General features: G+C 42.2%; 2 protein-coding genes across 2 annotated transcripts; one reads left to right on the top strand and one right to left on the bottom strand.

The window, feature by feature from the left end:
* The first annotated feature begins 69 nt into the window (after positions 1-69).
* Positions 70-16,448, top strand: acad11 (acyl-CoA dehydrogenase family, member 11). The gene is made up of 20 exons (XM_068581446.1): positions 70-264; positions 353-452; positions 907-1,032; positions 1,275-1,436; positions 1,541-1,705; positions 1,787-1,928; positions 2,033-2,154; positions 2,396-2,502; positions 2,970-3,081; positions 3,606-3,683; positions 4,302-4,440; positions 4,806-4,913; positions 5,719-5,817; positions 13,930-13,999; positions 14,651-14,736; positions 14,870-14,941; positions 15,193-15,347; positions 15,494-15,610; positions 16,066-16,175; positions 16,259-16,448. The coding sequence occupies exons 1-20, from the start codon at positions 140-142 to the stop codon at positions 16,371-16,373; spliced, it is 2,310 nt and encodes a 769-aa protein (XP_068437547.1). The 5' UTR covers positions 70-139; the 3' UTR covers positions 16,374-16,448.
* On the bottom strand, positions 8,554-11,671 carry ackr4b (atypical chemokine receptor 4b). Its single transcript, XM_068581448.1, has 2 exons — positions 11,544-11,671; positions 8,554-9,810 (listed from the first exon to the last, which is right to left on the bottom strand). The coding sequence occupies exon 2, from the start codon at positions 9,789-9,791 to the stop codon at positions 8,688-8,690; it is 1,104 nt and encodes a 367-aa protein (XP_068437549.1). The 5' UTR covers positions 9,792-9,810; positions 11,544-11,671; the 3' UTR covers positions 8,554-8,687.
* Positions 16,449-16,534: the final 86 nt, after the last annotated feature.

Raw genomic sequence — 16,534 nt, 5'->3', positions numbered from 1 at the left:
CTGGAAAATGCAATCACCGTTTGAGGACATTACGTCGGCGTGTGCAGAAGTAAATGGTCCGACCACCATTATCAACAATGCGAAAGTTAACCCCAACAAACGCACCTGGGAAATGATTAACCCACTCGTTAGCTGAGCCATGGAGGAGCTGACAACTTCTGTTCGCGAGCAGCACAAGTTCAGTGTTGGCAGACTGAAAAGATATCTGTCTGACAAGTCACGGACCGTGTTGAACAATGACACGCTCACTGTCAGACAGTATAGGTAACGTTACAATATACATGTAGCTGGTTTGTAACAATCCTGTTCACTTGACTGTGATTACGCTCACAGCTTCCTGTTGTCTTTTCAGCGCTGGTCAATCAAACCCAACCTTCCTCATTCAAGCCCCCTCAAGCAGCTATGTCCTCAGGAAGAAACCGCCAGGTGAGCTGCTTCCAGGAGCTCACAAGGTAAGGTTGAGTCTGAATTATAAAGCGATCAACAGTTGCCTGTGTGTCTTTCTATATTCAAAATGTCTAAATGTTTTCCTATTCAAAATGTCATTTCCTATATTTGTGTGCTTGTCAGTTCACAAGCTTCACTTTGTTTTCCATATTCAGCTGACTTATTGTGCACTAACTGTAACACTCTGTTGGTTAAGCAAACATTTTTGTGGAATTATTGAATTGTAAGTTTACCAACTGAATATTGTCTGCATTTCTATTATAATTAATTCAAAATTACATCGATGTTTTGCAGTTGTATTTGAAGTTACATAGCAGTATCTTATGACATGATTTGGGTCGTGTGGGACATTATTATTATTATTATTATTATTATTATTATTATTATTATTATTATTATATCTCCTCCAGTGTGGGTGATGTTTTTGCGTTGAATTGACCTTTGTGACTTTATTCATAGGTGGACCGGGAGTACCGTGTGCAGAAGGCTCTGTTCTCAGCTGGATTCCCTGTACCTCAGCCTCTCTTGCACTGCACAGATGCTGAAATCATTGGAACAGAGTTCTACTTAATGGAGCATGTGAAGGTAGGTTTGTGCTACCAAGACCACATCGCACAGTGTCGATGCATACAATATATGTAGTGCTGTGTTGAGTAACCTTTGCTCCATATTCTAATCATAAAAGATGAAATTTGGACTCGCCCGCTGACATACGCTGACTTGACATACCCAATTGAGGCTAAGGCTTCTACATACTTTACCATCTTCATTTGGTCACTTGTCATTGGATGAAAATATATGCTTGCTCCTTCATGCGTATTGAACAGGGCCGTATATTCAGGGATCTTCGTCTCCCTGGAGTGAGTGCAGCAGAGAGAGCAGCTCTATATGTGGCTGCAGTGGAAACATTGGCAAAGCTACACTCACTGGACCTGGCATCCCTGCACCTTGAAGGATATGGGAAAGGATCTGGTTACTGCAAGAGACAAGTGAGCACAACACTCTGCACTCATCAAATCAAGATGATTCTTCTTTGGATAGAAACATGCAGTTAGAGTTGTGACACTGAAAAGTTGCCTTCCATCTAAAAAAGGTGTCCACCTGGACAAAGCAGTACACCGCAGCAGCCCACAGAGACATTCCAGCCATGAATGAACTGTCTGATTGGTTGATGAAGAATTTGCCAGCCGCTGATGACGAGGTCACGCTTGTCCATGGAGATTTCCGATTGGACAACTTGATATTCCATCCAAAAGAGGTACAGCTTCCGAAACAATTTGTCCTGTCTGTCTCCTTCCCGTGACTGTAATGCTTTACAAAGAGCATGTGATGTCATTAGGCACGTGTGATGGCAGTCTTGGACTGGGAGCTGTCTACTACTGGGCAGCCCTTGGCAGACCTGGCCTATTTCCTCATGCCTTACTACTGGCCTACAAGCATTAACATCACCAGCACAATGGGCAGCTTAAAAGGAATAGAAGGTAGCAAACAAATCACAACGTTGAACAGAACAACATATGCAGAACATCTGTACCACAAATTGTTGTGTATTCTCTGCCCCGTTGTGTCTTCAACCAATGAGCAGGTATCCCAACTGTAGAAGACCTGATATCCATTTACTGCCGTGTCCGGGGGATCCCGTCTAGTTTGCCACAGTTGAATTTCTACCTAGCCCTGTCTGTCTTTAAAATGGCAGGAATTGCACAGGTTTGTACCAATTTGTATACAAAGTTCAACTCAAATGTACCCCCATTGGCTTTTTTCTCCTTTTTTTTTTTTTTTACATACATAAAAAAAATGTAAAATACATGCAATTTAAGTCCAATTTGAACTGTACCGGTACATTGTTGGGGTTCTTCAAATGTTTCATAATGGATTGGTATTTTTTCCTTCAACAGAGGGACCTAGAAGAATGACTCTCTTTTATTGACCTTTTTTCCCCTGTCAGGGGATCTATGCACGCCACCTACTGGGGAACGCCAGTGCTCCTAATGCAGCACAGTTCGGCCAGTGTGTGGAGCCCTTGGCTAAGGTTGCCCTGCAGCTTGCACAGCGGTATGTTGGCTGCTAGAGTTGTGTAAGACGATGCTTGTGGTTGTTTTTACATGTGTTTCAATGAACCAATACAGTGACTGAACAATCATTTTCAAAAGATACGAGAAGTTTGTGTTGGATGTGACTCATCGCATTTGCTACTGGAACTTTATCCGCATGCTGTCAGAGTCAGACACCCACTGAGTTTGATAGAAGATGATGAAAGTAGATGGGTTTTTTTTACAAGGCAGGATTCAGTTAAATGCATTAATGTGCTAATAAAAGCAGTAATATAGTTTGATATAATCCAAAGAAGACAGTCCTTTCCTCCTGTTTTCTGGCTTACAACTTTCTGTTATAGGCCAGAAAAAAGATTGATTCCACCTGCTGACTAAATTAAAACCAGCAACAACTGGATTTTGGCATCTTGCTGCTTCCGATGTTACTTATGGCCTTTTTTAACATGCGAGATGTGTGTTCCTTGCCAGGTGTGACACAAGTCCAGCAGGAGATGGCCTGTTCATGCAGACGGCGAAAGGTCAGGCTGTTCTCCAGCAGGTCAAAGACTTCATGAGACAATACGTGCTTCCTGCTCAGGAGGTCAGTGCCAAGAGCCGCCCAGAACAGAAGAGAGATTTGTTTTCCCAGATGGACCTTTAACTTTCACATGAAAGGACTTGACTGAGCATACCGGTTCATTCATGCAATCAGGATTAATTCATTAGAGCGAGAGAACAATGAGTCTATTGATTATGTGAGTTGTATGGCATGCATAATTACCACCATTGGCTGGGCATCATAGCAATCTTAAAGCAGTGCGGCAGTGTAAGTCTAGGAGATGGCATTGCAAAGCTTATTCAACTTTATTTTTTGTGGGCGCCACTGGGCGGTGGGGATTTTTTTGTTGTTGTTGAGTGAAACAGCCAGAGATTAAACAACAGATTTCTTTCTTATGTGGAAATATCTTCAGAAATTACTACATTAACACAGCGTGACGCTTCAGAATTGCTTTTTTTTATGGTACATGTTTCCGCTGAGTGCAGAAGTGACATTAGAGTCCAAAGGAAATGGATTGAGTTTGGCTATACTGTGTCAAAAATAATGTGTTTTTTTTTTTTCCCCAGGAAGTTGCAGAGTACTACTCCAAACACGCTCAGTCTCCACAAAGGTGGCACACACCCCATATAGTAGAGGACCTAAAGGTGTGTAAAAAAACCACTTATTTTTACACAGAGAGCTGTACAAGTTACCACTAGAGACACAAACATTGATTTTCTTGAGCCTTGCTTGTCATCACTTGCAGTTTGCGTCTGCAAATACACCGTAGTGGAATGCATTAAGATTTAACAACTAAATGCTGTAATGTGCTGTCAACTTATTGTTTTAAAAAGCATAATCTTGCTTAATGACTTTCAGCTGGGAAACATTTGCTTGCATTATTATAAGAGTATTTATCATGTGAGAAACGAGAACAGTTTTAACCCACTGAGAGAAGACAAAGAGCAGACTAGTATCTCAACCTTGAAATTGTTTGTGCAGCTACCAGTAAAACCCCAAAGGGAGGAAAAAGTCTGCTTTCTTTCTAAAGTTTTTGTCATGAGAAAAATTGCTCGAGGTAGCAGAGGGTTGGTTACTTTGTGTACAGACAGATTGAAATTGTTATGAGAGACAGAGACAATGTTCTTCTGTGTGACTTTTGTGTCAGGGTTTCTAGCTCCGTGTCCTCAATAAGAAACTTGTGTGTAGAGTTCCATTCAGTTCAGCTTTATTTACGAAGAACATAAAGTAGCCAACATTTGTCTGACAACATGTGATTCCAGGTGAAAGCGAGGGAGGCCGGGCTGTGGAACTTATTCCTGCCAGCGGTCAGTGGCCTCAGTCAGCTGGACTATGCCTACATTGCAGAGGAAACTGGACGCTGCCTCTTTGCCCCTGAAGTCTTCAACTGCCAGGCTCCTGGTAACACACAAACATCCTACATGTGGTCCGCTGTTTAGATCCTTTGGAAGCCATGGACTATAATTACAGTACAAAATGACCTTGCACCAGATTTTCTCTAGAATCTTGTGTTCTGGATAACATCCTCTGTAGTCAAGTAAAATCCTCTCCAAATGTCAACCATTCAGTCATCTTCATGTCATAACAACAATGCAACAATGTGATCTTATCCACTGGGTAAAACATGAAAATTCCCCCAAATTAGATCTTAAAGGCATTTATTTGTCAGATTATGTCAAATTAAGGGATTTCAGTCTTAAAGAGCTTTTTAAAATGTAGCTCATAATATCCTGAAAGACCGTGTGTGATATGATGTTTCTCTCCAGACACGGGAAACATGGAGGTGCTCCACATGTTTGGCAGTGAGGAGCAGAAGAGTAAATGGCTGGAGCCTCTGCTCAAAGGAGAGATTCGCTCCTGCTTCTGTATGACAGGTATTTCAACGACCATGCCCTCACTTGAAGACTTTCAAACATATGCTTTGTCACGGGTCACTGTTGTTTACAAAAGGCCGAACCAGGAAAACACACCATATTCTGTAGAGTCAGTGGAGAAAGGAATGGTGAACATGTCGGGAATGTTATTTTAGAGGTGGGAAATAGTCCCTTTGTGTAGACTTGAGGCAGAGTCTTCAAACACTTTAAGTTCCCTCCATATTGCATGTTCTGTCCAGATACAAGGTACATCCTCCAAATATATATGCCCTTTTTTTGCCAAATTTTACAGTGATGTTTTGGTCTTAAATGAGGCAGGCGGCGCAGTTTCTTCATTTGGAAATTCTACATGCCGACAGCATACACAAACTCACTTACTCAAAAGTAATTTCTCCCTTTACTTTCCACTGCCTGGAAACCACAGCGTGCTATTGCCAACAGTGATCACAGTGGGTGTGAAGCTCCCCATGGTTTTTTGTAAACACAGATGGTGATTCGTAGTGTTTCGGGGATGCTTTTTTATGACACTTAATGACGTCGAACAGGAATCTCCATCTTGTGCTGATAAAAAATGACGACATGGGACTTTCTTCAGTCATCTGCTGGTTAAGTATGAAAATGGTGTGAATTGTTGTAACCACTCAGTCTGTGGTTTGAGCTGGAATTTTGGAAAAGATGGAACATAAGCAAAAGCTGTGGATAGGAGATGTTAACACTCTTGGGCTAAGTCTCATTAGTAATGACTTTTATTTGGTGTAAAATGTGCATATTGGGAGTTTAAGCCGGCCTGCGGTCCCTTCTCCAGAGCCTGATGTGGCCTCCAGTGATGCAACCAACATGGAGTGCACCCTTTGCAGGGATGAAGACAACTTTGCCATAAACGGCAAGAAATGGTGGACCAGTGGTATGTACGTTTCTATTTCAATTTGTTGTAGAAGAAAATAACTGTTATTCCACTAAAACCACTTGAGTTCCATTGAGGACTGAAAACACCATTAGAAAGCTTAAGACTCGGTAAACATCAAGGATTAATTTTATGTCTGTCCCAAACTGCAAACATGTGGACAACAAAACAGGGCGGATGACTTTACTCTAAGACAAACACTTTAACAAGTAAGTACAAAAAATCTTGGACCCAAATTTCATCCTGGAAAATATGCGTCAAAGCTGCTTTGGGTTTCCAGCTGGAAAATGTCACAGATTCCACTAACATACTGTTAGTGTGGACAAAAGTTCAACATTTTACCTCCTAATTGTTCAGTGTAAAGGATTCAAAGTGCACAAGATGGCTAAATGCCCTGAAAAAGACTATATATAAACACATTGTACGTTTGTGTTGATTCTGACTCATCGATGACTCATGTGTGAGTCACTGTTCTTCTGGTTACTCTTCGCCTCTGATTGGCTAAGTTTGATTCATATTATCCCGTTCAAATTACTACATAATTTGATGTAGGGAGCTTTGCAAATCAGTCCCGAACTTTATTAAACTAAGCCTTAAGTATTTAGGATTTAAGAGACGGTTATCACCAAATACCCAACACTCTCATTAGTGTTTTCAGATGTTTATCATTCGCCTCCTCAATCCATTTGAACTGAAAGATATTCCAGATGTTTCCTCCGACACAGATGTGGTTTTAGATTTTGAATCCCACTTGAAGGGAAAACAGTGGCCTGTTGTTTTTTTCGGATTTGCACGGAATTCCCTCTGGTTGTTGAAAACTTACTGCTCGATGGTTTACCAAAAATGAGCTGAATTTTTCCCTTCAAATGATTGTGTTCATGTTCATGGCTGTCATTTCTCTGAAGTTTGTCTCTTTCCCTTGAAAGTGAAATCCTCATCAGTGGAAAACAATCTTTCCTCTGCCGGCAGGAAGCGTGAATACATGTCTCTGGTCGGAAAGTATGCCGATCTGTCGATGGTCAGTTCACGCTTGCTGCGTCCTGCGGCTGATTGAGTGGCAAACCATATTATTCAAGAGTGGAGATTTAAGGGTTTTGTGCCTCTGTGCATTTGTTTATATGTTTACAGTATCTTTTCCCGTGGAGAAACAGAAAGTTAAGACTTCTCACCTTTTGGCTTGTATGCAGTATGTCATTAAGATGATTTAACAGCAGTTCCCACATTCAGTTGTCCCATTTCATTTTTTTGTTCTTTGAGCAAAAGTCCACTTTAAGTTAAACTTAATGGCCCATATTTACCGATCCACTTATATAAAAAATGTTGCCCGCAATACAAATATACTTCTTCTTAGCTTTTTCTTTTTCTCGAGAGATGTCTGTGCCAAACCCTGAGTAGCTGGATGGGAGGATCTATACTGTCGATGTGGCTATGGCAGCTCTGTGGTGTGGAGGCTATACAGATTGTCTCATGCACATGATAATGTACAAAAATGATTCCCAGACCTGCAGTCTTTTATCTTTCAGGCAATAGGCGTTTGGATTTGCATGCGCACTTACACAGATGTTTAACATGTGTTCAGTGGTTGCTAGTGGGCTAGATTCGTCATACAAGTCAATACAATTAATGTTTCCTTCAGGCAAAATTTAGATTAAGTTAAATAATCATATGATTTGGCGGTGTAGTTCATAATGTGGAGGCGTGTAATAATTACCTGGTCATTTACTGTTTAAGAAAATCCTGATCATCTGGGTCAGACCATCGTACATTCAAATGAAACGCAGATTGTAACGGCAGAGTTTAAGGATGACTTTGTTCCTTGTTTACCTATTTAGTCATGTGACATATAACTCAACACCTGGCCTGGGGACCCAGTTATTCCTCTGACTAGAGGTTAGACACACCAGAGTTTGGGCCACAGTTTCAACGGTCTCCAAACAAACTCAACAGTTTGTTAAAATTCAGCGCCCACTCTTCCAAGCTGTACGCCGTTACAGTGGATAGAGGATGACTAACATTGTGCCGCAGATGGAAAGAATGTGAAACAATTAACATGTTTTAGGTCTTAAGATCTCTTTGACGATCTAGGCTGGAGATTTTTCCAAATCAAGCTGACTCCCTTATGTCTTTACGACACTATATACTGACTTGAGTGACTAACTCCCTGTTAAGACTTGAACTGTGGCCCTACATGAGACGTACAGTAAATGCATTGGGGTCAGCTTGAGCATAATCTTATATGATTTAGTAATTACAAAGTGTCTTTTTTTTTTTTTTAGCAATCTGGATCCTATTTAAATATGTTAGGTCATTACATAGAACGAGGGAGAGCACATCACCACAACCCATTTGCTCTTTCAAGCTCCTAATATTTAAATAATAGAGATGAAACGATTTTAGAAATGCGACTTTAAAGCTTTGTTTTGTGTTTCCAGTTTGATGACACGCAGGGGTCCTGCTGGTCTCTTTGTCCTTTTGTTTGCTAAATGCGTTAAAACTTAATGGGTCACCCGCTGTGCGATCTAACTGCCCTCCTCCCAACGCAAAGCCACAGGAAAAACTACAATGAGATGCAGATGATCTCTGCTAAGGCGGCGCAGACCATGAGGTTGAATTTGATTTGAGGAACCAGAGACGTACAGCTGTACTTCATTGCAACAGACTTTGGTCGATGAATGTCACTAAAAGTCTTTCTTTTATTTAACAAAATACATAATTTATACAAAATGTCTTCGTGCATATTTAGTTATTCCAATAAAAAATATTACGGTTATTGACGTCTATCTCTTACGATACTAAACGTGTTAATATATGTACATAGATACACAATTTTTAATAGGTGCTTACAGAGAAATAGATACATCATATGAGTCTTAAATGGTGAAGGTGCTGGTGGCTTGGTCTTCTGAACCCGACTGCGACTGCGTTTGAGTGTACGTGTTGAGTGGAATCTCCACCGGCTCCTCGCTGACGTGTCTCGGGTGTCTCCCGAGGCGCTGCCCAAGGCGCTTGGCGACCTTGAGGACGTGTCTCCTGAAGGACGACCCGATGAAGGCATAGAGGAGCGGGTTGATGCAGGTGTGGACCAGCGCCAGGCTCTCCGTCACCTGCACGGCTCGGTCCAGGCCCTTGCTGACGTCGCAGTCGGTCACGAGGCCGTAGATGATGTCCATCGCTCGGATCAGCTTGACCACGTTGTAGGGCAGCTGCGTGAGCAGGAACACGGCCACCACGGCCAGCAGGACACGCAGCGCACGCCACTTCCGAGCTCTCCGCAACCCGGGTGCCCGGCTCAGTGTCCGCCCCACCAGGCAGTAGCACACCGTCATGACCAGGAACGGGAGCAAGAATCTCAGGGTCACCTCCATCAGCTCCAGGGCCGCCTTCGCAGGTCGGGCCATGCTGGACGGGTAGCTCGCCGTGCAGGCCATCCTGTGATGGCTGTGCTTCACGACACAGAATATGAGTTCGGGAAGGCCGAGAACGCTCGCGACGGCCCACAGCAGCGCACACACCAGGAGCCACTGGATCCTTACCCGGGTACCCGTTCCAGCCCTGCCCGCCGGATTGTGGGCGACGGCGCGGTAGCGGTCCACACTGATGCACGCCAGCAGCAGCATGCCGCAGCTGAAGTTGGTACTGTAGAGGAAGGAGGTGAGCTTGCAGGCCACCAAACCCAGCAGCCAACCATGAACGGCGTCGGCCGCCCAAAAGGGCAGCGTGAAAAGGAGCATCAGGTCCGAAATGGCCAGGTTCAGGATGCACACGTCTGTGAGGGTTCGTAGTCGCAGCCTCGACGCATAGACCACCACGACCAGGGCGTTCCCCGCCAGGCCCACCACCAGCGCCAAGGTGTAGATGACCGGGAGGAAGACGCTGCCGAAAGAGCGCACTTCCTCCTTGGCACAGACGCTGTGTTCGCTACTGTAGTCGTAGCTGTCGTTGAAGCCGTCCTCGTTGTCATAATCGTAATCCATTTTTTTAAATTTTTTTTTGCTGTCCAGAAAAGAAGAAAAAAAGTACAATTCAAGGGAAGCATTTGGTTATCTTTTTTAAATGAGAAAAATATTCAACTTTTTTTAATTGGACAGGCTGTGATATACGAGGTGTTGGATCAATCCATTGCACGCAGGTGTAATGTGTGTGTTATTCAACGCAACGAGAGCCGGTGACATTTGCAAACCACGCGCCGCTTTTCTTCAGCAACAGGAAAAGGGAGTTTTCTTTATTCTCCATGAAAGGAGTCTCTCCTGCATGGTTGCCCTCATTTCTTAAGGCATGTCTGTCTGAACTGTGTGCGCCCTGGTGAAACTTGAGTAAACGCAAAAAAAAAGACTCTCAAAGCAAGGGATGACTTTTTGAATGGAGTCTGCAGTCTGTTGGGTGCTTGGTGATCTCCAGACGAGCCTTTAGTTGACGCACAAGTGTAACGACGGCCAGATTCAAGTCCAGGATGTTGCTTTTACTGGTTTGTGCTGGTTGAGCAGGCCATCCCATTGAAGGGAGACTTTCATCCAGTGTCAGAGGATCGTTAACATCGTAAATTCAGGTGCGTGTGTGCATGTGCGGGCAGTGACTCATTCACTGATAACTGTTACTGCCTTAACAAGTCTCTTGAGGAACACCCTCGCATTGTATACACAGATATTAATATCATATATTTAGTATTTCATTCAAGGAACTGAAATCCAACTGCAAAGCGCATTATGTTACTGATGATATAATTCCTGGTTTAAGACCAGTATATTCTTCATGGCATATTTTGCATCTTAGGATCATTGTGGCAAATTATACTTGCTGCCAAAATCGCCAGTCGTTTTATGAAAAGTATCCAGGTTTGTTATATCATGAGTCATATCTCCTGTTTGGGCGGAGTGACTGAAACAGATGTTCAATGGAACAGTTTGAAGTATGTTAAGTATTCCAGTGCTGTCAGCAGCTGCTCTTCATATGTAAGGGCAGCGGAGTGTTTTCAACCATTATTTATTTTAAAAATGTATTTGTTTGGATTATTTGGTCTCCAAAAGCGAGGAAAAGAAATCCAGTTAAAAGGCCAAACAATTTGTAACTGGAAATAAATGGAAATGTATGTTTGTACAAACATCACTGATGTAAACAAACTTTTAACATCAGAAAACGTCAACTTTCAATACTTAACTTCAAGAAAATTAAACAAATTATTAGTAGTTCTATTTTTTTAAACGCCTCTCAGTCGGTCTGGGAGTGAGTTTTTTTTTTTTTTTATTGTTACTTTGATGATGTTTTTATTTACATTAGTGTCACACACATTTCATTCATTTTATGTAAAGAATTACAGGCAGAAGTTCATTTTATCCTGAAAACAGTTTAAACTGTATAAACTCCACTAACAGGAGCAATAATAATAATAATAATAATAATAATAAGACCATGTTAAAACAGTGTTTTAAAACAGTGTTTAAAATGTAATGCTGAGAAGGAACAGGGAAATGGACCGCACAAATCTGCCAGCTCATTATCATAACCTCACTAGGGTTATAATAAGACCATAAAATATCCTGGACCAGGACTTTGACTGTTCAGGCCAACACTAAAGTGAGCCTCTGACTATCTAGAAAAACAAGGCACAAATATTTTCAATGTCATGGTGCAATAAACGCGTGACATGTAGCTGTAGTTTCTTCTCTTACTTGATTTGTAGTTTCAAATATTGAGTAAAGTGGTGGTTCATATTAAAAATATGTTCTTACCTCGTCTGTTCCCGTTTGCGTGGTTCTGAAGTTGAATATATCCTTTTATGTAATCACACACACACACACACACACGTTGGTAAGTATCCTGAGGAGAACGGTTCTCTTTAGTACTGAAGGGACTGGTCTCTTCCCCTCAGCCCGCCCCTTCACTGCTGAGTCGCAGCACCTCTCCTCAACACGTAGCGCTCACACACACCGGCGTGCGTCTTTAAGACTGTTTTTATGATGCAGGCTCAACGGAGATACAAAAGGTCCTGAGTATCTTTGTTTGCTGTACTGCGCAAAGCGAATCTGGTTTTCAATCTCAGATTGTGAATTTAAGCCCTCGCTCTCAATGTCAGGCAGGGAGTGTCCTGCTGGCTGCCCCTTTTGTTTATGTCCCGGAGAAAAGACGAAAAGGAGAATATAGAATAACATCCCATGTGGATCTAAATGTTTGTCCCGTTTAAAAGGCTTATTTTCTTTGTTGTGGTGTGCTGAAATGCAGCCAGTATTGCTTTGTTATTGTGTGTTGTTGTGTATATCATTTACAAACCTTGCTCATATTGGCAAAAATCACAAGGACTTTACCGTTCTACTTGAGATTCTTCTGAATTTAAATTATTTAATGGAACTTCAGTAGATGGGTTTTTATTTTTATAAACAGTAAACATAACAGTTTTTTATTTTTATAAACAGTTTATAAACAGTTACCTATTTCAGCTTGTGTTTAATCTCTCTCTGTATGCAGATGAATAGTAAATAAATTTAAAAAAAACATAGTTGGACTTTTTTGGCGAAGTAAAAGACTTTTTTGGCGAAGTATGTCATATTGACGTGTAGCGTTTTCAAAGAACTTGACAATGTAGAATGTTTGGATGTCGCATTCTCAGGAGGACAGATTACTGGGCTGGCGAGGTTCAGTTTCATTCCAGTGGTGGCGGGACATGTATGAACACGGCTGTTGCATGACAGCAGGGCTCAGCTTATATCATGGACCATGAGAATTATGTAAGGGTTCAGAGGAAAACACAACCTGCTCGAGACACGTGCTCCCCTAGATTTGTCTATGTATGTATGTATGTATGTATGTATGTATGTATGTATGTATGTGTGTATATGTGTATATATGTGTATATATGTATATACACACACACATACATACATACATACATACATACATACATACATACATACATACATACATACATACATACATACATAGATAGTCATAATAATAATTAATGTTTGTTTAAATGTCTGCAATCAGTTTTAAGACTAAACACGTCAGATTGTGTTTGTCATGCTGTGATTCTCAGACTGTAAATGTGTTAACACTGTTGATGTCTGGTCTGGACTCCATATGTCCTGACCTTAGGGGACAGTTTTGCCACTTCGGCAGAGCTATAAACAGGAAGGCCAACCATGGGTCACTCGGTCTGTGCCTGAGGGACCCACGGCCACATTAGAGACGGGTTTTCTGGAAGTGGACTCCCCCCCCCCCCCCCCCCCCCAGCCCCCAGCCCGGGAAATTCCAAACTATTCTGCTTTTGTCATCACTCTGTGCACCTCGGCTATCTGGTTTTCGTTTTCGTTTTGTTTTGCTTCCATGAAGAATTATTTCATCCAGGTCTTACGGCATATTTAATGTGTCTTTTGAAGTAATTTTTGTAGAAAATGTCAACAAAATGAAGAAGGCAGCAGTGACACTTAAGGAGGAACAATGAGTAACCTTTATTGATAGAATAATGATAACCAGAAAGAAAAAATGAAACTAAAATGGAAAGAGTGACGAGCTTTAGTGCCAAAATAGAAAAAGAAACTTAAATAGAAAATAAGAAATTCAACTAGGCTCCGGAAATAAAAACTAAAAACAATGCTAAGCCTCCAAAGTGACCTCAAAACAGGGAAAAACTGAAATGACAAATGTCAGAGAGCAGCCAGCAAACAGCTTTGAAGCCAAGAGGAAGAAGCAGCGCCGGATCTGTGGGGTGATCTCCAGCTCCACTGACTGACTGATGACTCTTTCAGGGGGTGCTCCAAGCTCGGAAAGGGGGCGTGGCTACCCTGAAACGCAGAAAGACAGCTCTCTTCCAAAAAGAGGCCACAGTTAAGTCAGTGAGCGTAACACAAAAAGACTCAACTGAGCTTCTCCCCAACAAACGAGATCTTCTTATTGACAAACTAAACGTTGCTGAGTGAAAGAATCCTTCTCAGGAAATGTAAATCAACCCGTGGCAATTCCAGCGGGCCGTTTTCATGTCAATCTGTCACCGGCTCCATTCACGTCAGACTGTGAAAAGTTACTTGTTCCATGATTGTTTTTTTTTTGCCACGAGACGACAACGACAAACCCTGAATGCAACATGAACGCAATGAGCCACAGCCTTTCTCTTCCCTGCAGGTGCCGGCAATCCCCAATGCAAAGTGGCCATTGTGATGTGCAGGAGCGACTCTCAAGATGTTAAAACCAGGTCGGTAGAACAGTTAAGTCTGTTCCTTTTTCTGGTGAGTGGGTCTGTGCTGTGTTGAAAAATCCTTCTGATGTCATGGTTTTAACCATATATTTTACGATATATGTCCTACCAATTAAGTGACTCTTGTGGTTTTATATTCAAATGATCCTGCGCTTGTCTGTGTAGCGTTGGACTTACAGTTAGCGGCTATTTTCCATTACTGTCGTTTGTTCCAGTAATTTAAATGAAGTGGACTTTGGTCTGGGGACCGGTTTACTTCCCAGCATGCACTCACATTTTTATAACTGTCATTTGCCGAGAGGTTTGGCTCACATGACAGAAAAATATATCAATTTAATCTTGTTGACACTTGTTGTCCAATCATGTGGCTGACATTGTTGACAGTTGGTTTTAAAAATGTAAGGCTCGCCAGTTACAACCATTCAATATGTAGCAACCACACCCAAGACATGCAGCACACTTTGTTCTTGTTTTTTTTAGCAATATAACAATATAAACATGTTTGCAAAGGCAGTAAAAGAAATCACGGTGGCAGATTCTCACCAGCGATTGAGACTTTAAAATGTCATCGTAATACAAATAGAGTTGTAGAAAAGAATTGAATTAAACTATCCCTTTTTAAAGCTTTGACTCTCAACTTGTTTCTAGACATGGCCAACACAGTATGGTCCTGGTCCCCATGGACACACCCGGTGTGAAGCTCGTCAGACCGCTCACCGTGTTTGGACAGGATGGTGAGATCCAATCTGTGATGATTACACCTTCAGTCAATTGATATGTTCCCATTTTCCCACAATACTTGTTTTTGCCTACAAATGAGCTTTCCTGAGAAAAGTAACCAGCTGTTTCCCTTGTTTCTGGGCTCAGACGCCATCCACGGCGGCCACTTTGAAGTGCACTTTGAAAATGTGCGTGTCCCTACCTGTAACATTATTTTGGGTAAGACACTGTATCTGCTGTGTGTTCCTGTTTCCGCTTGTTTACACACAACAGGTCTTAGAAGTCAGCGCCACCTGCAAAGCCATAGACATGAATTATCCCTGAGCATCACTTTATTCTCTCTCTAGTATTTGGACAAACTTGACAATTACATGTACGAGGTGAGAGATATAATTTCCCTCCTGGGATGATTCCTAGTTTATGTTTCTGCTGTGCCTCTGGGCTCTGGCCCATTGGGTATCTGTTCCTAGGTGAAGGCCGGGGATTTGAGATCGCCCAGGGTCGCCTGGGGCCGGGCCGGCTGCACCACTGTATGAGGGCTGTTGGTTTGGCAGAGTTGGCGCTGGAGCTGCTCTGCCAGCGAGCATCCTCGAGGCACACATTTGGAAAGAAGTTGTACCAACACGTAAGTGAACATTGACCCGAGAGATTTAATATAATTTCAGGCCCGCAGCGCTTCAAGCCCTTTTCTCACAGTGACACCTAGTGGACATATATTTTAGATGCAGCCTGAGTAAATGCGCTCTCCTCGTGTTCTCGTTATGTGTGTAGGAAGTCGTCGCTCACTGGATTGCAGAGTGCCGACTCATGATCGAACAGACGCGCCTGCTGACTCTGCACGCTGCTCGTGCTCTGGATACACAGGCCAGCCGGGCTGCTCGCAAACAGGTGCAACCGTCAATACTCTGTTTGGGACATAATTGTCTGATGGAACCCAATATTGTACTAAATACAGTACATACAAATTGTCAATACTACATGCAATACAGCATGTTATAGTATACTGTGGAACGACCAATGATTCTTAATATTCTGCTCGGTCATTGAAAATTACAATCTGTATTATATTTTTGATGGCATACTATGTTTTGAATCATGCTATTCATTCTAAGTATGACATAACATTGAGTATGTAGTGCCTTCCAACTGTATAGTGTAGGATTTTGTGTACATGAGAAATATAATATAAAGAAATGAGATGAGTTTAATTGACTCAATGTCCGAAAAGCATTTTGCATAATAATGGATGTTTGGGAAAATTCTCTTTAACATCATCTCGCATTCATCCTGAAACAGTATTTTAATAACCACCACGCCCTCTTTTTTGCTGGTCATCTTCTTAGATTGCTATGATCAAGGTGGCAGCAGCCAGGATGGCGTGTAAGGTGGTGGACTGTGCGATACAAGTCTATGGAGGTGCAGGTGTGTCTGGAGACTTCCCACTCGCACAGATGTAAGTGTACTCAAAACAAACACACACAAGAAGCATTAAACTAGTTTCCTTCCTAATGCCAGCATTACTACATGCTTCCTCAGGTATTCATATGTGCGGACGCTACGCATTGCTGACGGGCCAGATGAGGTGCACCTCTCCTCCATTGCACATCTGGAACTGAGGGACCAACTGAAGAAGGCACAGGCCAAGCTGTGAAGTAATCAAATCCTGTGGCCACAACATCTTTTACTAAAGCCATTTGCCTTAATAAAATTGCTTTTCTAATTCTTACTGAATGTCTCATGGAAAGGTTTTTTTTAAATGTGATTTTGCTACCAAAGCAAGTGATAATTGGTGTATATATATTGTACTCCAAC

This window comes from Clinocottus analis, unplaced genomic scaffold (assembly GCF_023055335.1).
Source record: "Clinocottus analis isolate CAN_PGR_092001 unplaced genomic scaffold, fCliAna1.0.p SCAF_18, whole genome shotgun sequence".
In the NCBI taxonomy this organism is placed as follows: Eukaryota; Metazoa; Chordata; class Actinopteri; order Perciformes; family Cottidae; genus Clinocottus; species Clinocottus analis.
The sequence above is the reverse complement of the archived record's forward strand: the minus strand, read 5'-3'. Positions and strand labels throughout refer to the sequence as shown.